The sequence below is a fragment of the Wyeomyia smithii genome, chromosome 1 (genome assembly GCF_029784165.1).
Source record: "Wyeomyia smithii strain HCP4-BCI-WySm-NY-G18 chromosome 1, ASM2978416v1, whole genome shotgun sequence".
In the NCBI taxonomy this organism is placed as follows: Eukaryota; Metazoa; Arthropoda; class Insecta; order Diptera; family Culicidae; genus Wyeomyia; species Wyeomyia smithii.
The window spans coordinates 104,101,434-104,124,336 of NC_073694.1; the positions used below are offsets into that span (position 1 = coordinate 104,101,434).

General features: G+C 38.2%; 1 protein-coding gene across 7 annotated transcripts in view; it reads right to left on the reverse strand.

The window, feature by feature from the left end:
• Positions 1-22,903, reverse strand: part of LOC129718434 (integrator complex subunit 7-like) — a 1,119,499-nt gene that overhangs the window by 837,559 nt on the left and 259,037 nt on the right. For all 7 annotated transcript variants that reach the window (XR_008726891.1, XR_008726890.1, XR_008726892.1 and 4 more), the window contains one exon: positions 21,713-21,850. Coding sequence is in view for 4 of the 7 variants with exons in the window: in XM_055669224.1 (XP_055525199.1) it covers positions 21,713-21,850 (138 nt within the window). In the remaining 3 variants the exon portion in view is untranslated. The remainder of the gene's footprint in view (positions 1-21,712; positions 21,851-22,903) is intronic.

Sequence of the window (22,903 nt, forward strand, 5' to 3'; positions counted from 1 at the left end):
TCTATCATTTCAATTTTTGCCTTTTTCTTATTGCCTTTCTCCTAAAAAGGTATAGCAATCACTGCAAAAACTAAAAATATAAAAGTGCTCAATAGGGCCGAATGACATTTATCACTCGATTCAGTTCGACGAGCTGAGCATTTTCTGTATATGTGTGTGTGTCTGTGTGTATAACGCTCTCCCAATCTCACTCGATTTTCTCAGAGATGGCCGAACCGATTTCAATGAAATTAATTGCAAATGAAAGGTCTAGTTGCCCTATAAGACTCAATTGAATTCTATTGTAATATGATTTCTTGTTTGGAGGTTATGTATCAAAATGTAAAAATCACGAAACATCAATATCTCAAAAACTGCACAACCGATTTGAGCAAAATTGGTTTCAAATGAAAACCCTTAACTTTTTAAATTTTATGAAGATTGAACATGTGGTTCAGAAGTTATGAAAGAAACGTGTTCTGGAGACTTTTTATTTCGCTCATGTTTCTCAGAGATGGCTTGACCGATTTTCATAAAATCAATGTCATATGGAAGGTCTTGTTGCCCCATAAGACCCTTATGATTTTTTTTTTGCAAACGGATTCAAACTTTGCCTGTTATGTTTAAAATGTGAAATCCAGCTATGAAATGAGACATATTCCGAAGACTATTTGTACTCACTCACTTTTCTCAGAGATGGTTGACCCGATTTCCACAGAATTAGTATCAAATAAAAGGTCTAGCTGCCTCATAACACCCTATTGAATTTTGCTGTAATCGGACTGTAACTTCGTCTGTAATGTATCGAAATGTGAAAATCACGAAACTTCATTATCTTAGAAACTACACAACCGATTTGAACAATATTGATAACAGACGAACGGGCTAGTTAAGGGATAACTGATGAATTATGATTAAACACGTGGTTTCAAAGTTTGGCTGCCCTATACGTTCCCTTTTCATTTGATTGTAATCAAGCTTAAGCAACCGTTATGTTTTAATTTGAAAAACAACGAAAGTCTATTATCTCAAGTATTACACGACTTATTTTAACTTAAGTAGTGTCATACAAACGAGTCATATATCAAACTTACTAATAACAAACTTCATAACAATTTGATATGTTGTTCAAAAGTTTTGGAACGAAAAGAAATTCAAAGACTATTCAAGACTATACCTGCTTTGATCAATATATATGGCCTCAACATGATTTAAATGTGGTATCGCACTATTTGAACGTTCCCGATATCGCTCGTAATTAAATTGTTCGAAATTAAGAGTAATTTCTTTTATTTCGCTATTTTTCAAGCAATAACATTAAGTAAAATTTCATATTTTATACTTCAATTACAGCATCAATATTTTAGCACCCAAAGAGTGAATATAAATACCTTTATTGGATTTAAGCATTTATGTAAATCTATTTTTACAAATAATAAGTTTGAATGAGAAAGGCTCAGTCTAACCGCTAGGTGGATTAGTTTAGGTTTTTTTCAGATTTTCAGCAGATGCTGCCGACTTTGTTTGAACAAATATTTCGCCGTTTCTTGTTTTTTTTTTTTTGATGTTGGTAACTTCACCGCAATAGCTTTCTACCGTCTTCTCAATTGAGAAGGCGGAGGTTTCTACCAGAGATCTATTAGCTTCAGCACTTTCAATCACTACAAATTTCCCCGTCACCTTAGGCATGTGGCCGTTTATGTGGAAAAATTGGTTTATGTCGCCTGTTGGCGGCATTCTGCAATTTTTTACTTTTTTTCCAGTTTTTTGCTGTTACTTTTTTCAAATTTTGTGTTGTGGTATAGTAAAGGGTGATTTTTTAAGAATTTGGTTTTTTTTTAAAACGCATAAAAAAACTTCAAAACTTCATGAAATCTTTTTTTGAGCCGATTACTTTTTAAAGATATCATTCAAATGTTGGCCACGGCTACGTTTTAAATGGTCCATATGAAAAGTCCAATTTCGGGTCACTTTTCCAAGCATTTCGGCTGGTATCTCGCGATTAACGCGAGTAATGTTGTCTTCCAAGGCTGGAATTGTTGTTGGCTTATCCGCATAGACGAGAGACCCCAACAAAAAATAATCTAGCGGTGTTCAATCGCATGATCTAGGCGTCCAATTTACCGGTCCAATTCATGAGATAAATTGCTCACCGAACTCATACCGCAATATTTTCACTGATTCGCACGATGTGTGGCACGTTGATGCGTCTTGCTGAAACCACATGTCCACAAACCCAGCTTTTCCATTTCTGGCAAAAAAAAAAACAGAAATCATTGCGCGATAGCAAGCGCCATTGACCGTAACGTTGCGATTTTGATCATCTTTAAAAAAGTACGGACCAATCATGCTACCAGCGTTTAAACCGCACCAAAACTTGCATTTTTCTGGGTGCATTGGCGATTCTTGTATTGCCCCTGGTTTTTTTTTTGTCCACATGCGGCAATTTTGCTTAATAACACACCAATTTAACCAGAAATGAGTTTCGTCAATGAACACAATTTTTCGGTAAAAAAGTTTTCGGCAAGCTGTTCTAAGGCCCATTCACCAAAAATTCGACGCTGCGGCAAGTCGTTCGGCTTCAATTCTTATACGAGCTGTATTTTGTAAGGCTTAACACCAAGATCCTTTCGTAAAATCTTCCATCTAGTCGAATAACACAGGTTCAATTGCTGCGAACGGCATCGAATTGACATTTAACGGTCTTCCACTACACTGGCTGATACGGCAGCAATACGGCCAACAGAGTAAAACTGGTTTGAAATTTCGTCACAAAAGCCTGAATAGCTTGCTCAGTAGGCCGATTATGACGACCCTAAAATGGTCGTAATGCGCGAAATACATTTTTCACAGAAGACGAATTTTGGTAATTAAATTTGATTATTTGTAAGCGTTGTTCATGGTGAAATGGCACTGAATACTTTTTTTTCGAACTGAATTTCTATTTTTAACAATGGCTTTTTCCCGTTAACACAAAAGTTCATTAAGCACACAGAAGAGATAGCGAAAAATAGGCGGATGATACAGATTTGGAATAATATACCGCATCCCGACGTTTTTTTCAAAAGTATTTTTCTAAATCTGTATCACATTTTAGTCCGTTCATTTGTGACTACCTGAACTCACTCACTTTTCTCAGAGATGGCCGACTCGATTTCCACAAAATTGTCAAAACTAATGTCAATTAATAAGTCTAGCTGCCTCATAACACCCTATTGCATTTTACTGTAATCGAACTGTAACTTCGTCTGCGATGTACCGAAATGTGAAAATCACGAAACTTCATTATTTCAGAAACTACACTACCGATTTGATCAATATTATTATCAGATGAGCGGACTAGTTAAAGGTTTACTGATGAACTATGATTGAACACGTGGTTTCAAGCTTTGGCTGCCCGATACGTTCCAATTTCATTTGATTATAATCGAGCTTAAGCAACTGTCATGTATTAAATTGTTAATAAAACAACGAAAGTCTATTATCTCAAAGATTACATGACTTATTTGAACATAACTAGTAGGGTGGGGAATCGTTATATGGAAAAAAACAAAACTTGATAGCAGAAAGCCAGAACCAAGTTTCTTTCGTTATATTTGAGGCCCCAAACAATCCTGAATTTATCGGAAATCGATTGGTTTTGTCTCCGCTTGGCGCATTGCATTTCATTTATATGGAGATTTCCATGGAAAAATCAACTTTTCTGCATTTTCCATTCCAAAGAGCTCAAAATGGCCCAAACCAAAAGGTTCATGACTTCAAATGGTAGGTTTTTTAATGCCTTACAACTTAGCCAAAAACACTAAGGAGCTAGGGTGTCCCAAAAAAAATACTCAAGCTGTTCAAAGTTGATTATGTCGAAATTTATGTTGCGAATCATTTTTTTACCAACACAGCCAGTGTACCGGTGTCAGTCAGAGTTCCATCAGAAATAACCTGCGTAAGAACAAGATTTTCTGCATTCTTAATTTCGACATACTCAACTTTGAACAGCTATAGCACCTCTTAGGGGCATCCTAGCTCTTCAGTGTCTTCGGCAAAGTTGTTAGTCATCTAAAATACTATATTTTTACATATTGTAGTGCATTATTAGAGCATTATTGAGCTCTATAGGAAGGTAAATGCAAAAACGTAGGTTTTCCCATATAAATTTTCATACAAATTTGAAATGCAATGCGCCAAGCGAAGACAAAACCAATCGACTGTCGGTAAGTTTAGGGTTGTTTGGGGTTCCAAAAAAAAAAAACAAAAACAACTTGGCTCTGGAAAATCGATCACTTTTCCTCACCCAAAAACCAGTGTCATACGAACGAGTCATCTATCGGAAATAAAAATAACAAACTTTATAACAATTTGACTCGAAGGTTATAAGGAAAAAAGAAATTCAAAGACTTATTAAAACTATACTTGCTTTGATCGATATATCGTCAGTTGAATTCAATACTGGCACAAATCAAAATTCATAGTTTCGAGAAAAACGCGTTTGAAAGTTTGCGTCAAAATTTTCTTTTTTCATTTTCGTGAAAAAATCTAATTTTGATATTTCCCATATTTTTTGAACTTGTTGAGATCTATCATGTGCAAGTAATAAGCAAGTTATAAGAATTGTAACCTCATTTTTCTGTTTTTTTAGGGATATTTTATTTGTGCAATAAAGGCACATTTACTAAGGTCGCTTTTTACGCGGTTTTTTAACGCAGGTTTCTCTTTACGCGGCTTTTTTACGCGGATTCGCGATTTTTTGCGCGGATTTCAGTTTTCCTTCACTCGGAATGCAAAATTAACGCTGGTTTTTTTTTACGCGGATTCCGGAATTTACGCGGTTTTTTTTACGCGGATTCCATAATTTACAGCTTCTACTAAGACGCTCAAAAAGAAACTTATTTGAATGTTCAGTGGCTTTTTTATGGGTCTAAAGAAAACCTTTCGCGGCATCTGGGTAAGCTTTTACCCGTACTTTCGGTACCCTTGATACAGGGCTAGGTAAAGGAGGTGGTACAGGGGAAGGCAGAGAGGAATTGATGGGGGAGATCTCAATCTGTTCCCCATTTGTTTTCACATCCAAGAATAGTTTAACATGCATATTGTACATTTTTTGCGGAAGCGTTTAGCTCTACCGCAGGCAAGCAATAAATATGCGCATATGGGGGGATCAAGTAATTGTTGTAAAATGTAAAAACAATTTTTCAAAACAAGGTGTATTGAATAAAAAACCTAAATGAATCCACCTAGCGGTGAGACCCAGCCTTTCTCCTTCGTACTTATAATTTGTTAAATTAGATTGACTCCAACACTTAAAAAATACACCTTGATTATTTCTGCTGGATTTGTTATTCGTTCTAAACAACAAATTTTTGGTAGCCAACAGCACAACTATACCGAACATTTAAAGTTTTACATATCATCGGCTTCGTGCAACACTGGCACAACTCAAAATTTTGCATTTTTGAGTTTTTGATGGCAAACGATGCCAAATACTGTTAAGTTTCATCACACGAAATTCCATTTCGAAAATCACAAATATTTCAGAGTTATGAGTAGAAGTGCCTTTGCTGCACAAATCGAAATTTCTCCATAAAGTTATTAAAAATAAGGTTTTAACTTGGACAACGTGAGCACGTAATATGTGCATAATAGACCCAAAGGTGTTTAATAAGTATTGATAATCTCAAACTTCAAAGTTTTCTTGAAAATCGAAAAATAAATTTTTGACGCAAATTTTCAAACGCGTTTCTCTCGAAACTATGTTTTTTGAGTTGTGCCAGTGTTGCACGAAACCGACGATATGAATATAAATTAACACATATACATGCAAATAACATTAAATTCTATATATTCATTAAAACTATATGAAGCGATTTTGTTTTTGATTGTGGTATAATCGATTTGTACTCATATACTGCCTATGAATATTCAGATTCTTTAAGTCAACGTTAGTCAGTAGATTTCAAATAATGTATAATTAAATTATGTTCCTTATACATTAATTTGAAATATCTTATCAGTGAAATTGAAATTCTTTAACGCAGTTGATATTACTGATCGTGTAAGGAGGATCCCGGTAAGACCACTAAATACCCGACTTATGCGCCAGACGACAAGTCGTCTGTCAGGAATTTCAGATCGGTTTGCCCTGGCTAGCTTTATTCCCCAGCCTTACCGCAGGAGCCACCCTCAGGTGTTTTCCTCCAACTCCAATTTCCCAAGTCCTTCCCAAAACCAGATTTCTTTCAACTTCCTAAACGTATAAACACTCCTAATTAAATTCCTTCCCAAATTCTGTCTTTTATTTCCCTTTTAATTGCGTGAAGTTGAACTGGTAGCAACCAAGTTCGAACGTTGCAGACAACAAAAAATGGTTTTGTAACTTTTTCCAAAATTTGGGAATTTATGTGATTTTGTTTTTTCTTACTCTCCTAACCCCCTTTTTCTCCTATCTCTCTGGTCCCTCTAAGGAACAATCAGCTGATCTCCCGGAGCGTATTCGCTAGCCAACAGGAACGATCGGTCTGGTTGTTTCTTAGTGCCCTTTGTGTGACGTCACTGTTTCATCTACTGCGTGAGTCGTTTTTCCTAGCAACTCTGTTTTCCCCCTACTTGACAATCTCGTTCCCTACTACGTTGTTACAGGTTCTCCGGTGTGTGTTTGTGGGTGGGGTATTGTACTCACGGGTTTTCTCTTCATAGTGGTGTTCTAACCACCCCAGCGGTGGTTTGCGACGGCCGTTGAGTGATGCTGGTGCGGCCAGGTAGGCAGAAACTGACAGTGCTGGCTGCCGAATAGTTGCTCGGCGTTAGCGCCGATGCGGTTTCGAGCGACGCTGCTAGAAAGGCGATGGCTGACCCTGCTGACGAACCGACGACAGGCGGAGACAAACGGCGTCGTCCGTTCGAGGATCGGGACCTTCGGAAGGCTTCCTTCAGTTTAGCGTGAGTCGGGGGGATCTCACTGGCGTTGGGAATTCTTTCCCCAGATAGACACGCTCGCGGTGTGCAGCAACCACTGTAATGGCAAGTGGTGCTCGCGATGCCGAGATGCTGCACGATGACCAACGCTCTCCAAATGCACCTATAGAGGTACGCAACCTCGAGGCGATAGGCACACTTAGGGGATCACCCAGGTCCACCGATCCGATAGCTTGCCGGCGGTAGTGCGGCCGAGCCAATTTTCAATGCCGGGATGTCTGCGGCTGCAATTAGAATGGATGCGATCCATGGATTCCCAACAGCGGGAAGCCACCACGTGGCTCCTATACCCCATTAACACACCAAGTATTTCAAATAAAAAAAACTGCATTACCTGCTTTGACAGATATCTTTGTTCTTATTTCACGACTCACTTCCTATCCTTTTCTATACCCTAGCTACAATTGAATCAATTTAAATATAAATTCTCGACAGCAAAACGGACAAACTCACTCGTTAAAATTTTACTATTGTCACTCGACTCACGACTTCAATAAATTAACTATTTCACCTGATAACAAACTCTGGAAAAATAAAATTTAAAATTACAATCCGAAATTTTCTACTTCAACTCAATTTTTACTTAATTATCACGATTGATAATTCCCGTTTGTTTGCTACGAATGAACTTCGATTCGGTTTTTTAATATGATCTTTCTAACTCGGCTGTCCAAGCCTAGAATTCTTCTTTTCCTTCTTTTTTATATTACTGTTATTCTTAGTTTTAAAATTTCTAACTCTAGGTTCCGATTTCTTGATAATAATCTTCCTATCATCAATTTTCTTCAATCACCCACTCCCTCTATATGACCCATCGATAATAGTTTCGCCCATAACTCCCTACTCATACTTTTAGTATGCTAATTCGAGCACTGTATCGTGGGTTGCCTGACCACAGGCGACCTTCTTTCCACTACTATTTTTTTAGACGGATGTTCGTCATGAAACGTTCTCAAACTCGTTTCATCACTCCCTACTACCCCAAAAAAAATTATGCAATATTTTTTTTTTTTCTAGATGAACCAAATTTAAACACAAATCCAAACTCAACTGCTCTTCTTCCTTGTATTTTTATAATCTACTTGTGCAGTTAAAATGGTTATTTAACTGTTCATGACATACTCTATTGTCGATCAACGGTTATAAAAACTGGTTTTGACTACATTTCACTATTTAAAGTTCCCCGAGAACATATACGAGTTTATTTCTTCTTAAAACTTCAGTTGATAAACTGGAAAATCGTGCTCCTTAATCAGAAACCTCCAACATATCTGTTGGAAAACTCTACCAACAAATGATGTCGTCATAGCATATTCTAATGATTGAAAAATGCTGCTTCTCTAAGCAATCGCATATTCTAATAGGAAAAGTGCTATTCTGAACCTTTCCCAATATATTATCACTCCATATCGCTATATGGAATATATTCGAAACTCTACACACTTCGTGTATCCGACCATACTCTCGCGCGCTACTCTCTCGGGTTACTACAGATGGATTTGAACATTCGGCTATTGATCTCTAAACTGAGTGTGAGTGATCAGATGGCTATGACCTATTGCCCCAGACGGTCCGTGCTGGTAATTAAATGATGAAAGCATGTGAATGCCGGTTTAAGAAGTGTGAAAATGCAGATTATTGTGCCAAAACGTGAGTACAAATTACACCATTGCTGATTATTATGTTGTTGTTTTCTATTCATTCTTTATTTTAATAATATTCCTATCTTATTTCTTAAAATTCTTCATTTTCCATAGAGATCCCGATCTCAGTTGATTGACCTTGAACTCTATTCTTCTATTGTTTCCTTTATTCCTTATATACATTATGTACACGATGGCTTCGTATCATTCTCCGCTCCTATACGTAACCATAGTTCTTGCATTAGATTTCCCACTCCAATTATTTATTTCCATTTGAGATATCGGTGAATTTCCCACTCAAATAATTTATTTTCATTTGAGATATCGTTGAATCGTTCTATTTACATTTTTCTGTACACAATTATTTACATTTGTTCTCTCTATTTAGCACGAAGAAACCCTGCCAAATGCCGATGAATCACTTTGGTCAAGTGTCAAGGAATGAGGCTACAGGTTTCGTGGTTTTGGTGAGTGTTTCTGCTCTTCATGCATTTTTTTTGCCTTGATTTTCCTTTCACAATTATGATTGTTCTTGATCTAAACTTTCGTGTATTTTTTGTTAGAGTCTTCACTGCTAACGTATTCCGTTCTTCGCTTTAAAAATTTCATTCGTTTTTTCGAGGGCTTTACAGATTCTGCTACCCTAACTATTGCATATTTTAAGGGTTTCGTATCTATGACACTTGCATTTGCCGTATCATCATGTTTTCTTCCGGATTTCCGTGTTTTCAATTGATAAAGCCTACTGTGATTTGTCATTTATCTTATTTGTTCTCGTACATAGCTGTAAAAATATTCTTTGAATTTTTCTTGTTATTTTAATTTTATAATTTCATATTCATATCAATTCTTCCATCTTTGTGTATTTTTGTGTTAAATTTCTGTTTACTTGGATTTAACATTGTTTGTTCACATAGCTTTATAATTTTTTTTTTTTCAATTATTTTCCTTGCATTTAAAATTCTATGATATAATCCTAAATTCTTTCCAATCAAGTCATTCAGGATATAACAGTGATCTCCCACTTTTTTCCTTATTATAGCTTCCGAAAACTTCGGTGCCAGTTTTGCATTGAATGCTTTTGCCTTATTTGAAAGATAATGGTTTTTCCTCAAAATTTCTTCCTCTTCGGTATATTCGAAAATTTTTCCTGATCGTAGTTTGTAGTACTTAGAATATTTTTCGTAGGCTGATTTAAAATTTTTTCGAACTTCTTCATAAATCTTTTTCATTTTTTCGCTATGTTCTAATTCAGATTGACTCTTTCCCTCTTGCAATTCTCTTAAATTTTGATATTCTTCTCCAGAACTAATTTGGTTCCTTCCAAAATTTATAAAGTAAGGAGAAAATCCGCGAGATGCATGGGTTGCGTTATTAATTGCATTATCGATTTGATAAATATTTGCATCCCATTGGTCTTGCTTCTTTTTAATCAATGTTCTAATCGCTGATGTAAATACGCGGTTCGTTCTTTCGACATTGTTCACCTGTGGAAAGTAAACCGGAGTGAGCCATTGGGTTACTCCATATTTTTCTAGCAACGATTTTAACTCTTTTGAGACAAATTGGGCTCCATTGTCAGAAAGTACGACTTCTGGCACACCAAATAATAAAAAGACCATATTTTCCGTAAAGAATGCCAACTGTTTAGCTTTAGCCTCTTTGGATGGCTGAATTATTACAAAGTTTGTAAAAATATCGGTAATTACCAGCAACACGTGTTTCCAGTCTTCTTGGCCCGTGGGTAATGTCCCAAATAATCGATGGGCGAATTGCCCGGGAGTATTACCGACTATTGCTTGGTCATACGTTCAAACATCCCTTCTATTTCAGCGCAAAAAGCTACGAACGGTTCACCTTTGCGTAGTTTTCGATCTTTAATGTCTTGAAGAAGCTTGGGATCCTTATTTGGATCACCAAAGCGAATTGTCAAATGTTTTGAAAATTTATCTCACGTTGTATATTTCTTTTTATAGGTAAAATACCATCGGCGAGCTTCTCCTGTAAAAAGGATATACGCCTGATCTATGAAACGATCATTTGGAATGCGTTCAGCTCTTACTAGCTCATTTACTCGGAAGACGAAATCTGAGACGTCCATGCCATGCGGATCGCCACTAAATTGTATTCCCCACCTGTCCAATCGATAATGTTGAAATCGGTCTTCTCGACGGTGTCTATGTCTCACCCCCTCGGACTGATCAGTTGAACTCGATGATGTGGACGATTGTGTCGAAATCAAACTGCTCAACGAGTCTATTGACGAACTATCGGAGGACGATAATTCGTGAGTAAAATTTTGCTTTTTTTGTTACTTTTCGTTTTCTCTGATGTTCGTTTACTATTTACCGTATTCCTTTCTGGCTTTTCTCTGCTTCTGTTCATTCTCTCTTTCAACTCTTCTAACCTTTTTTCCTCTACTTCCAACAACTTTCGTTTTTTATTTATTTTTTCTTGTGTTTTACTTATTTGTAGTTCCTCAATATTCGGTAGCGTATTGTCAAACTTTCTACTTGATTGTTTTGACTCTCGGTTACGCAATTCTGACGATTTTCTAGCCTTTTCCTCACCGTCTTTAGCAAAGTTACTTTGCCATTTCCAATTTTCCTTCGGTATCGTTCCTTGATTTTTCCTAGCTTTGCTATCTGATACCGTAATTTCTATTTCCGATTCTGTTCCACTCATATCAATCAAATTTGAAACTGTATCTTTGTAACATTTCGTAAGTTCTTTAAATTTATTAAAAATTTTTACTTCTGTTCCTCTTCTGGCAAGTCTCGTGCAACAGCTCTGGAGATTCTCTCACTCCAATGACGCAACTTAGATATCCATTTTATGTTTATGTTCTGTTTCATTCCCTCCTCAATTTCCTCCAATTTCCTTTGTGCTTCTTGAGCCTCTTACTTTACGGATGTGGTAATCAATGTTCTCGGTGCAAAATTTCGTTCACCTTTTAAAATTCTATTTAATCTTTCTCGCTGTTCTTTTCCTGTTTCGTTGTATAGCTTGTCTCGTATCGTTAGTTCATAATTTGATTCATCCTCGCTCAAATCGTAGGAATTTATCAGCGGTGTGCCGCCTCCGTAGTATGCCATTTTTCTAATTCGCTTCTTTTCTCTTTTCAGATAATTGGTCGTCAACGTTATTTTTGGAATCGCAAATTTATAATACCACAAGAAAATATTCCAAATAAATGTTTACCAATACCCATTAAACCTCCCTAAACTCATGAAAAACCCATCACCAAATATTCTTGAAATTTTGAAATAATGAAACAAAGACTAACCTAAAGTGCTCGAATTACCCCTATGCCTAAATATTCCTAAACTATCACTAATCAATAACCCTAAAAATAACCGCGACCAAATCAGGGTGAAACTATTATCGATAACTTTCAAATTTCCAATTCCGTGAAAGGGTTGAGTTCTTGAAAGTTGGACGCCAATGTAAGGAGGATCCCGGTAAGACCACTAAATACCCGACTTATGCGCCAGACGACAAGTCGTCAGAATTTCAGATCGGTTTGCCCTGGCTAACTTTTATTCCCCAGCCTTATCGCAGGATCCACCCTCAGGTGTTTTCCTCCAACTCCAATTTCCCAAGTCCTTCCCAAAACCAGATTTCTTTCAACTTCCTAAACGTATAAACACTTCTAATTAAATTCCTTCTAAAATTCTATCTTTTATTTCCCTTTTAATTACGTGAACCCTGGTAGCAACCAAGTTCGAACGTTGAAGACAACAAAAAAATGGTTTTGTAACTTTTTCCAAAATTTGGGAATTTATGTGATTTTGTTTTTTCTTACTCTCCTAACCCCCTTCTTCTCCTATCTCTCTGGTCCCTCTAAGGAACAATCAGCTGATCTCCCGGAGCGTATTCGCTAGCCAACAGGAACGATCGGCCTGGTTGTTTCTTAGTGCCCTTTGTGTGACGTCACTGTTTCATCTACTGCGTGAGTCGTTTTTCCTAGCAACTCTGTTTTCCCCCTACTTGACAATCTCGTTCCCTACTACGTTGTTACAGATTCTCCGGTGTGTGTTTGTGGGTGGGGTATTGTACTCACGGGTTTTCTCTTCAGAGTGGTGTTCTAACCACCCCAGCGGTGGTTTGCGACGGCCGTCGAGTGATGCTGGTGCGGCCAGGTAGGCAGAAACTGAGTGCTGGCTGCCGAATAGTTGCTCGGCGTTGGCGCCGATGCGGTTTCGAGCGACGCTGCTAGGAGGGCGATGGCTGACCCTGCTGACGGACCGACGACAGGCGGAGACAAACGGCGTCGTCCGTTCGAGGATCGGGACCTTCGGAAGGCTTCTTTCAGTTTAGATGAGTCGGGGGGATCTCATTGGCGTTGGGAATTTTTTCCCTAGATAGACACGCTCGCGGTGTGTTACAACCACTGTAATGGCAAGTGGTGCTCGCGATGCCGAGATGCTGCACGATGACCAACGCTCTCCAAATGCACCTATAGAGGTACGCAACCTCGAGGCGATAGGCACACTTAGGGGATCACCCAGGTCCACCGATCCGATAGCTTGCCGGCGGTAGTGCGGCCGAGCCAATTTTCAATGCCGGGATGTCTGCGGCTGCAATTAGAATGGATGCGATCCAGAACTGGATTCCCAACAGCGGGAAGCCACCACGTGGCTCCTATCGAACCGAAAATACCCCATTGACACACCAAGTACTTCAAATAAAAAAAACTGCATTACCTGCTTTGTCAGATATCTTCGTTCTTATTTCACGACTCACTTCTTATTTTTTTCTATACCCTAGCTACAATTGAATCAATTTAAATATAAATTCTCGACAGCAAAACGGACAAACTCACTCGATAAAATTTTACTATTGTCACTCGACTCACGACTTTAATAAATTAACTATTTTCACCTGATAACAAACTCTGGAAAAATAAAATTTAAAATTACAATCCGAAATTTTCTACTTCAACTCAATTTTTACTTAATTATCACGATTGATAATTCCCGTTTGTTTGCTACAAATGAACTTCGATTCGGTTTTTTAATATGATCTTTCTAACTCGGCGGTCTAAATGGGAAAGAACAACGCTTTCTCCTCTTAGGCTGTCCAAGCCTACACGGAGACAAAATGGCTATTGAATTGCATAAGAATAACTTATGATTCTACGCCACAAGTATCTCCTATAAATATCATAAGTTTTACGGATGACTCAGAGGGAAAAATTGCGATTCGGTAATAACGATTTTCATAACTTACACTTATGAAATTGATCAACATGAGTTATGCTTGCTATACGTTAATGAATGTATGAATCACATAAAACTGTTAATCTTATATAAAGCATATTACTGATTCATAAATCGACCAATAATGTTCGGTTTGAAATAAAATTTTCAATTATTATTATCTTTATAATAATTTATAATTACATTAACACAAGATGGTGATCGAATTTAATGAAAGTTGCCCTTGAAGTGGTAATACGGTGTATTCATTTTTGCAACATCTAGCATTTAGCCTGTATTAGAATTCCTGTTAGACAGCTTGCCGTCTTGGTTTTGCTACATGCTTCCTGAAAACTTAAGAACGAAATTTGTCACCTACAACTCAAAGCAATGGAAAATTATGACAAACACTTACGATTTTCTTCCAATTCGTACCATCCGTTTTGTTGATGCGGTCTTGGTCTGCCATTTTGAATCATAAGTTTCACAAGAAAAGATTATGAAATTTTCACAATAATTGCATATATGAAAATCATAAGTCATGTCTATGGAATCCGTATGTCATTGCTAGGAAATTCATACTTCAGCGGATGTAATATGAAATCAACGATGTGCACGTTTATAATTCGAAACTTATGAAATTATTAAGCGTATTTGCGTCAGTGTAGAATTCTTCTTTTTCTTCCTTTTTATATTACTGTTATTCTTAGTTCTAAAATTTCTAACTCTAGGTTCCGATTTCTTGATAATAATCTTCCTATCATCAATTTTCTTCAATCACTCACTCCCCCTAAATGACCTCATCGATAATAGTTTCGCCCATAACTCCCTACTCATACTTTTAGTATGCTAATTCGAGCACTGTATCGTGGGTTGCCTGACCACAGGCGACCTACTTTCCACTACTATTTTTTTAGACGGATGTTCGTCATGAAACGCTCTCAAACTCGTTTCAATCGTTTTTGAGAGGCATCCAATGAATGGCCAACTACCAATCAATATGGGTTCTTGAAACCTGGATTATACCCAGTGGCCAGAATCCGACCTAAAACCCAATTTTCAATCCAGATGACCACTTCTGGTTGTCTGATAATCATAAAATCATAAAATCCATCGTAAAATTGCCGAACTGCCTAATCTGTGTATTTCTATGGCAAAGATGGCGACAGTTTCCGATCAACAACCTAAAGTGACAAATATCATCCAATACGATTTGGGGAAGCGGTATGATACCCTGAGGCCAGAAATCATCTTTAGACGCGATTTTAAATTTCTAGACAGTAGCTTCCGGATTCTACCAGTCTAAAAGAGACAAACATTACGCAATGTGAGTCTTTCAGTACCCGGGATGATGCTCAAAGACCAGGAATCAACTTTATACTTCATTTTGAAATCCGAATTTGCGACTCCTGTTTTATTTAAATAAGTCGTGTAATCTTTGAAAGAAGAGATTTTCAATATTTTTGCAATTTAACACATAATGGATGAAATAAAAGTCCGATTACACTGGTGTTGCCCCGAAGGTCAAGCTAAGAAAAAATGAAAAATTATAGCTTTTCCTGTGAATTCTTTTCTTTCTAGGGCAACTATTATGAGCTTTAGAGCAGCATTTTTTCGATTTTGTCAACCTGTGTTATTATCAAATTAAATAGATACCAATAAAGCAACTAAACCTTTAATTTAAAACTAAGATTGTTGAAATCAGTGATGCCATCTTTGGCAAAACGAGTGAATTTTATAAAGTTTTCTGAACACGTTTCTTTTCATAACTTTCGAACTACATGTTCAATCATCATGAAATTCGTTATTTAGGGGTTTTAAAGACAGCCCGTTCATTTGATACCTATTTTGTTCAAATCGGTTGTGTAGTTTCTGAGATAATGGAGTTTCATAACTTTTACATTTTGATACATAACAAAGTTACAGTCCCATTATAATAAAATTCAATAGGGTTTTATCAGGCAACTAGACCTTTCTATTGCAACTTGTTTTGTGAAAATCGGTCAATCCATCTCTGAGAAAAGTGGGTGAGTTCAAACAGTCTTTGAAACATGTTTCTTGTCATAGCCTGATTTCACATTATCATACATAACGGACAAAGTTAAAGTCCAATAACAATAAAATTCAATAGGGTCCTATGGGGCAACAAGACCTTCCATATGACACTAATTTTAAGAAAATCGGTCCAGCCATCGCTGAGAAAAGTAAGTGAGTTTAAACAGTGTTTGAAACACGTTTCTTTGCATAACTTTTGAACTACATGTCCAACATCATTATAAAATTATTTCACAAATGGTTTAAACAACAAGCCCGTTCTTTTGATACCAATTTTGTTCAAATCGGTTTTGTAGTTTCTAAGATAATGAAGTTTTGTGATTTTCACATTTTGACCAACAGATATGAAATAACTTGTCCTAATGGCTTCTAATAAAACAGTCTTCGGAACAATGACAAAAATTTCGATCGTAAGACTCTATAAGATAAATGAAAATCAAAAACTAGTGACACTCTGTTGAAAGCACGCTGGATACCCAAGATGGCACTATTTGAGCTGTAGTTGGTTCGACGAAAGGGTAAACGAAAGGGTGCAAGGCTGGAGTCCTTCGTAGGGTTCTAGTAGGAGCGTTCAGGTTGATTTGACGGAGGATGATAGGGCAGTAGATCCGTGATGTCAGGATATCAGAAATTAGCATAGCACGAGCTGTTTCTCGGCGTAATTGAAGAGTATCGATCTGGAGGAGCTGGCACCGGTCCTCGTATCTGGTGTCACGCATGGGCTGCTGCCAGGGAAGCATTCGAAGAGCGTATCGTACAAACCGCCGTTGAATGGCTTCGATTCGATGGATGGCATTGTTGTAGTGAGGGATCCAAACTGTAGAACAGTACTCCAGTGAAGACCGCTCAAGCGAACAGTAGAGTGTAACTAAGCAATGAATACTTTTGAAATCACGTGTCATTCGGAAAATGAGGCCCAGTTGTCTGGAGGCTTTCGCTACGATGTACGATATGTGCTGTTTGAAGATGAGTTTTTCGTCCAGAAGTACGCCGAGATCTTTAATGAATTCGACCCTCTTAATAGGGGAGCCGTTTAGAGTATAGTCGACATGTATTGCTCGGTGTTTCCTGGAGAAAGTTATCATAGAGCACTTAGTTGGGTTTAGTACCATGCGATTCAGCTCGCACCAATGGGCGAATATATTAAGTTGTTGCTGAAGAAAAGCGGCGTCGGCAGCATTTTTGATTTTATTGAATAATTTCATATCATCAGCAAATGCAAGACGAGGACATTTAACGGAGTAGTGCACGTCGTTGAAGTACAGCAAAAACACTAATGGGCCAAGATGACTACCTTGTGCAATCCCGGAAGTAGCGGAAAATGATTCAGAAATTTCACTGTCAATTTTTACACTCAGAGTACGCCCTACTAGATATGACTCAAGCCAGCACAGCAAGTTGCCGCTGAAGCCATAACCGTCGAGTTTAGCGATAGCAATGCGATGGTTTATTTTGTCGAAAGCGGCAGAAAGGTCCGTATAGATTGTGTCCGTTTGAGATCGTTCAATAAAGCTGTCGATTACGAAACTTGTTAGGCAGAGTAAATTCGTTGTACAGGAGCGTTTCGGAAGAAACCCATGTTGTTCGTCGGCAATAATATTCTGGCATTGCGAGTAGATAGGTTGCAGTACGATTAACTCGAAAAGTTTCGATGTAGCACACAGGGCAGATATTATAAAATTGGTACGGAAGGCAACCCTGATTGCTTCCGCTGCAAGTTAACGAAATTCCAGAACTTTTTAGGATCCGTCTTCAGTTTACTCTCCATGTGCCGTCTATAGTTAGAGTAGCAACGTCGCCGTAATCTTTTATATTCGTAATTTATCTGACGATAGTGCTCGCGTAAACAAAGCGTACCACTTGCTGAAAATTTTCTCAATGCGGCGTTTTTCTTAGTTTTCAGACGACGTAGCGCAGGTGTTTGCCAGGGAACATTTCTCCGGTTACGTACTTTGGGAACGAAACGTTCCATCAGTCCGTAGCAGACAGAAGAAAAATCGCTGACGGCCAAATCGATGTCGGTAGGATTCAAAATATCAATCCAATTTACGTTCAGTAGTTAGCGCGGCGAAAATTGAATCGGATCGAGTTAGATGTAGTCGGGTAATCGGTTCTAGATCGTTTGTCGAGAGACAGGACAAGAGCCGGGTGGTGAGGTACAATTTTAACAAGAGGGTCGGGGACGTATGCCATCACAGGGGCCGTGTCGCATGTACTGACGAAGCAAAGGTCGAGGCAACGTCCGTTTTCGTTGGGATTACTATTGATTTGCTGAAAGCCCGCGGCGTCGAAACCGTCAAGAAGATTCAGTGCACAATCATGAAAAGTGGACTGAGACGGGTCGGGGTAGTAATAGCCGTCGCGAGAGGGGCGCCAGAACAGACTGGGCAGGTTGAAATCTCCAACTATTATGATTTCGTCGCACGGTTTAGCCTTAGCGGTTATCGAATAAACTGACTGCAGATGAGCATCGATCAGTTGCTTATCGCGGGTGCGGTCCGGTGGAAAATAAACAACGCAGATGAATAATTTTCTATCGGCCATCTGGACAGACACCCAAATCTGTTCGAGTGTATTCCATGAGGGATCACTAATAAGCTTTCAGGCGGCGGCGAACAGCGATAAGTACTCCTCCACCGATCTTTTTCACGCTGTTGAGTGAGCTCCTGTCGCAGCGGAAACCCTCGTACTCGTCCCCAAACAAATAAGAAAACAAGGTACGATCGTCCAGCCAAGTTTCTGTTAGTGTTATGAAGTCGTAACATCCTTCTGAAAATGCGAGCACATAGTCGTCGATGATAGAATTCATGCCGCAGGAATTTTGGTAGTAAAGTTGAACCAATGAATCCGGGTTGCGACAGCTTGGCGTCCTGGAACATGTAAGTGGCGGGACTGGTGGTGCGGGTGCAATGTTGAATAAACTAGAACACGATTCGGAATGTTGGCATTCGTTGTCAGAGATATAAAAAGGCGGTGGATACTTAACTTGTGCGAGAGTCAGTTGACTCTCGCTGTCCAATAAAAAGGCATTAGGAAAGCCCTTAATTTGTGGTTCACAAAAATGTAATTTTAAGGTCATAATTACTAGTGTTCGTACGTATATGTGTTTTATTGTTCACGTAGTTCTACGTTTTGTTTATTTATTGTTAACGCTGCTGGCCGCTAGTGGCGTTGGCTGTTTGCGATGTTTGTCACTGCTATACTGGGCGTGCGTGTGGGGAATATGGTAAATATCGAGATTCGGGGAACTGAGACAGCACACTTGTTATTTCAGGTAGCCAACCAGGCGCAAAATGAATGTGGGTAAATTTGTTGGTAAAAAGGATACCGGTAACGAAAATGTACTTTCAAAGGAAAGCAATCCAAACTCGACGAAATGTTTTTTCAGAACCAGTAGCAGAGCCGAATTTACGATTGTGGGAGCCCCAGAATAAACTTTATTCATCTTAAAAAACTTAACAAAAGTTTGTCAGAAATTTCCAGAACATCATTTTATAAGTTGTCTTCGCTGAAAAATTATCAATTATATAACCAACACTCAATTCGCAAATTCACAACGCCAAATTTGACAGCCTTGATTTTTTCATACGCAACCTATTTTTAATTAGTTTTATCTTTGCAAAAAGACGGCTCCCCCAGTTGCGTTCGAAACCATTAGACTCAAATAAATACGCAATGCAATTTTAGTTTAGCATGCATTTCGCAAGTTTGCTATTACAATTCAAATTCATCAAATGTAATTCAAAGGAAATATTCAGTAGACCCTGAACTACGTATAGAAAGCAAGTTTGATTATTGGTGGTCAGACTTTCAAAATCCATTATTAATTAAGACAAGTATATTTTTTCTTGATTTGTGGTGGCCTCAAAATGTGGGACCCCCCTTAAATCCGGCCCTACTTTAGCAGTTCTGTAAAGTCTGCACACGGACTCTGAAAATCTGCATTTTGCAAAGCACATCTGGTATCCCTGATTCGGACAAGTGAGCAACAGCAATGCATTAAAAAAAACTTGTGGGTTATTTTCTTTCTCTGCTTTACCTTTCATGCGCGCTGGTTCGATTCAAATGGTGTGTTAGTATGTGTCATTCAAAGAGAATCCGAGGTGAACTCTTATGGAGGTAGTTGTGATATTGGCGCTCGTTAAAAAATAACACTGAAGGAAAGTTTCAGTTTGAAATGGTCTGTTCAAATTTTCTTGCTGAAAATCGAAATTTGAATCTCATTTTTGATAGAGAAAAACACTTTTTCTCGATTTGTGGGGGCCCCATAAAGTCCCGGCCCTCCCCTTAAATCCGGCTCTGAGTATAGCAGTGACATACATCGCAAACAGCCAACGCCACTAGCGGCCAGCAGCGTCAACAACAAATAAACAAAACGTAGAACTACGTGAACAATAAAACACAAATATACGTACAAACACTAGTAATTATGACCTTAAAATTACATTTTCGTGAACCACAATTTAAGAGCTTTCGATTGATGTATTAATCATCGTTGTCCGATACATTTGAAGCAAAATCATGTTTCAAGAAGGCTTGACTCAGTTTTTCGAAAATTTCTCGGAAACCACTTAACCACAAATTGGATTTCGAACTCACAAATTAACCACTAAATATTGGTGATAAAAAATTTAGAAAAAAATATTATGCCAATGTCGGTACCGAAAATAACAGTGGCACGCGTACAGTCTGGACACAGTGCATAAAGTCTTCTGTGCCGCAAGGGGTAGTCAGCGCCCGGCGTCGCGGGGATTTGCTCAGGCTGCTGGTCGTCTGTTGTCTATCAGCACCGATATCGAAAGCACGAGCGACGCGTACTGCGTCCACTCCAAACAGTATTGTTTGTTCGAGCGAGAAAAAAATACGGACTTTTTTTCGAATGCTTTCTTTCGCAACGCTAGCAGAGAAGCGAATGGAGAGCAGACATTTCTTGCATGATGGATCTTCATAACGCAGAGCATCTTTTGGCAAAAGATTAGTTCTTAATGACTTCACAAACCCACCGGACGATAAAAGGTAAAACCTGACGATAATGGAGCCGATACTTTTTATGGCATATAGAGTAGAGAACATATTCTAAGCAGCTTTGGGAACCGCCTGTGTATTGAGACGGAATACTCGAAATGTGTTGGGCGAAATTCAAACAGTAGTATATCAATCTGTTCTCTATTTTTTTCTCTGTCAGAACATGTTTCAGATTGTAAAACTAAGTTTGCAAACTTTAACAATAATCAATTGAAGTTACCAATCGAGGGACATTATTCCAATCACCCCGAACCTATATTAAGCAGTTTTCATATGTTTTGCAGGCGTTTTATTTTATTTCAGCACCCGAAGTGGCTCCTGAATGGCTGCAACATAGGTCGATTTGTTCCAATTGGTAATTATTCACAGATTGCTTTGTGATTAACGGTATTTCAGGGGGTGATAAAATCCCTCAGTCGATAGCATAAATTGCAATTCATAACGGTATTTCTTATATTCGTAAGACAGCTAGACAAACAATGTTTTTGTTCCCATCATTGAAATTGTCGATATTGATCCAAATTCAGGAGTTTGAGGCCTGTTTTCTTTGACTGATTAAAATAGGCGCTACTGCTTAAGCCGTTCCTACCCTATTTTGAAAAAAAGAAAGAAGTGGGATGGATCGGACGATGGATAGGACGATGCATCGGTCCACATGGCGAATATCGTCCAGGTATGGTGTCGGGAGAATTAGAGTGATTTTCTCGGTAAAATTTTATGACCTTCCAGGTTCCCGGACCTTGATTCCTTGATTCTTTTTGAATAGTATAACATAAGACTGACTTGATTCTTTTTGTCTAGTATAACATAAGACTGAGTAATAAAAATATTACATATACTCACTTTGACTGCGCAGTGAATTGCACGCTAGCATAGATGGCAGCTTCGATTTCAACGATATCATGACTATCTAAAGCATTCCGAATTGAATGATGAACTTGTTGTTTCTCCGGAATTACGCATGCGACCGAGCCTAGTGTCCTGAAGCAAACAAAACTATATATTTATTGATTTATTTATTTATTTCATCAAATGTATACATATATGTAAATATGTACTGGTTACATTAATAAACATAAAACAAATTAGCCCAGTGCCGCCTTCAACGGTCTTCAGTTAAACCTCTGAAAAGCTTCAATCAATAATGTTTATAAAGGTTCATAGTGATTTTTGCGAAGTCCGTCAGAAGATTAACTTGGGCACTAAAGGGTTATTTTGTGTCCTCAGCCTCAAGGACTTGATATACTGTTTCGGTTTATACCGGGACATCATAAAGTCAATGGCTTCGCAGTGTGGATTATAAGAATTCATCATACACAGTGCGTCTTGAACTGTCGACGTGTTTTCGGTTGGTTGTGAACTGGTCTTTGACTGCCTATAGCTTCAAAGTTTGTGTTTTGTCAGTGCGTCTTCTAAAGACTACCTGAAAGTTATCTATTTATTTCATCAAACATATGTACTGGTTACATTAATAAACATAAAACAAATAAGCCCAGTGCCGCCTTTAACGGTCTTCAGTTAAACCTCTGAAAAGCTTCAATCAATAATATTTATAAAGTTTCATAGTGATTTTTGCGAAGTCCGTCTGAAGATTAACTTGGGCACTAAAGGGTTATTTTGTGTCCTCAGCCTCAAGGACTTGAAATACTGTTTCAGTTTATACCGGGACATCATAAAAACAATGGCTTCGCAGTGTGGATTATAAGAATTCATCATACACAGTGCGTCTTGAAGTGTCAGACGTGTTTTCGGTTGTGTGAACTGGTCTTTGATTGCCTATAGCTTCAAAGTTTGTGTTTTGTCAGTGCGTCTTCTAAAGACTACCTGAAAGATATCTCACATCAGTCTTTATCAAGACTACCAACTCTGGAATTTAACATTTGTTTTTAACTTTTTTCTGCTGCTCCAAGCAAAACTGTCCCATATTCTGTGCAAACCTTATGGACGCTGGGACAGTTATGCTGGGAGCGGCAGTTTCGTATCATCTGAAATGACAGGGCGAAAACAGAAACCAAGCATCACTACGAGGAGAAA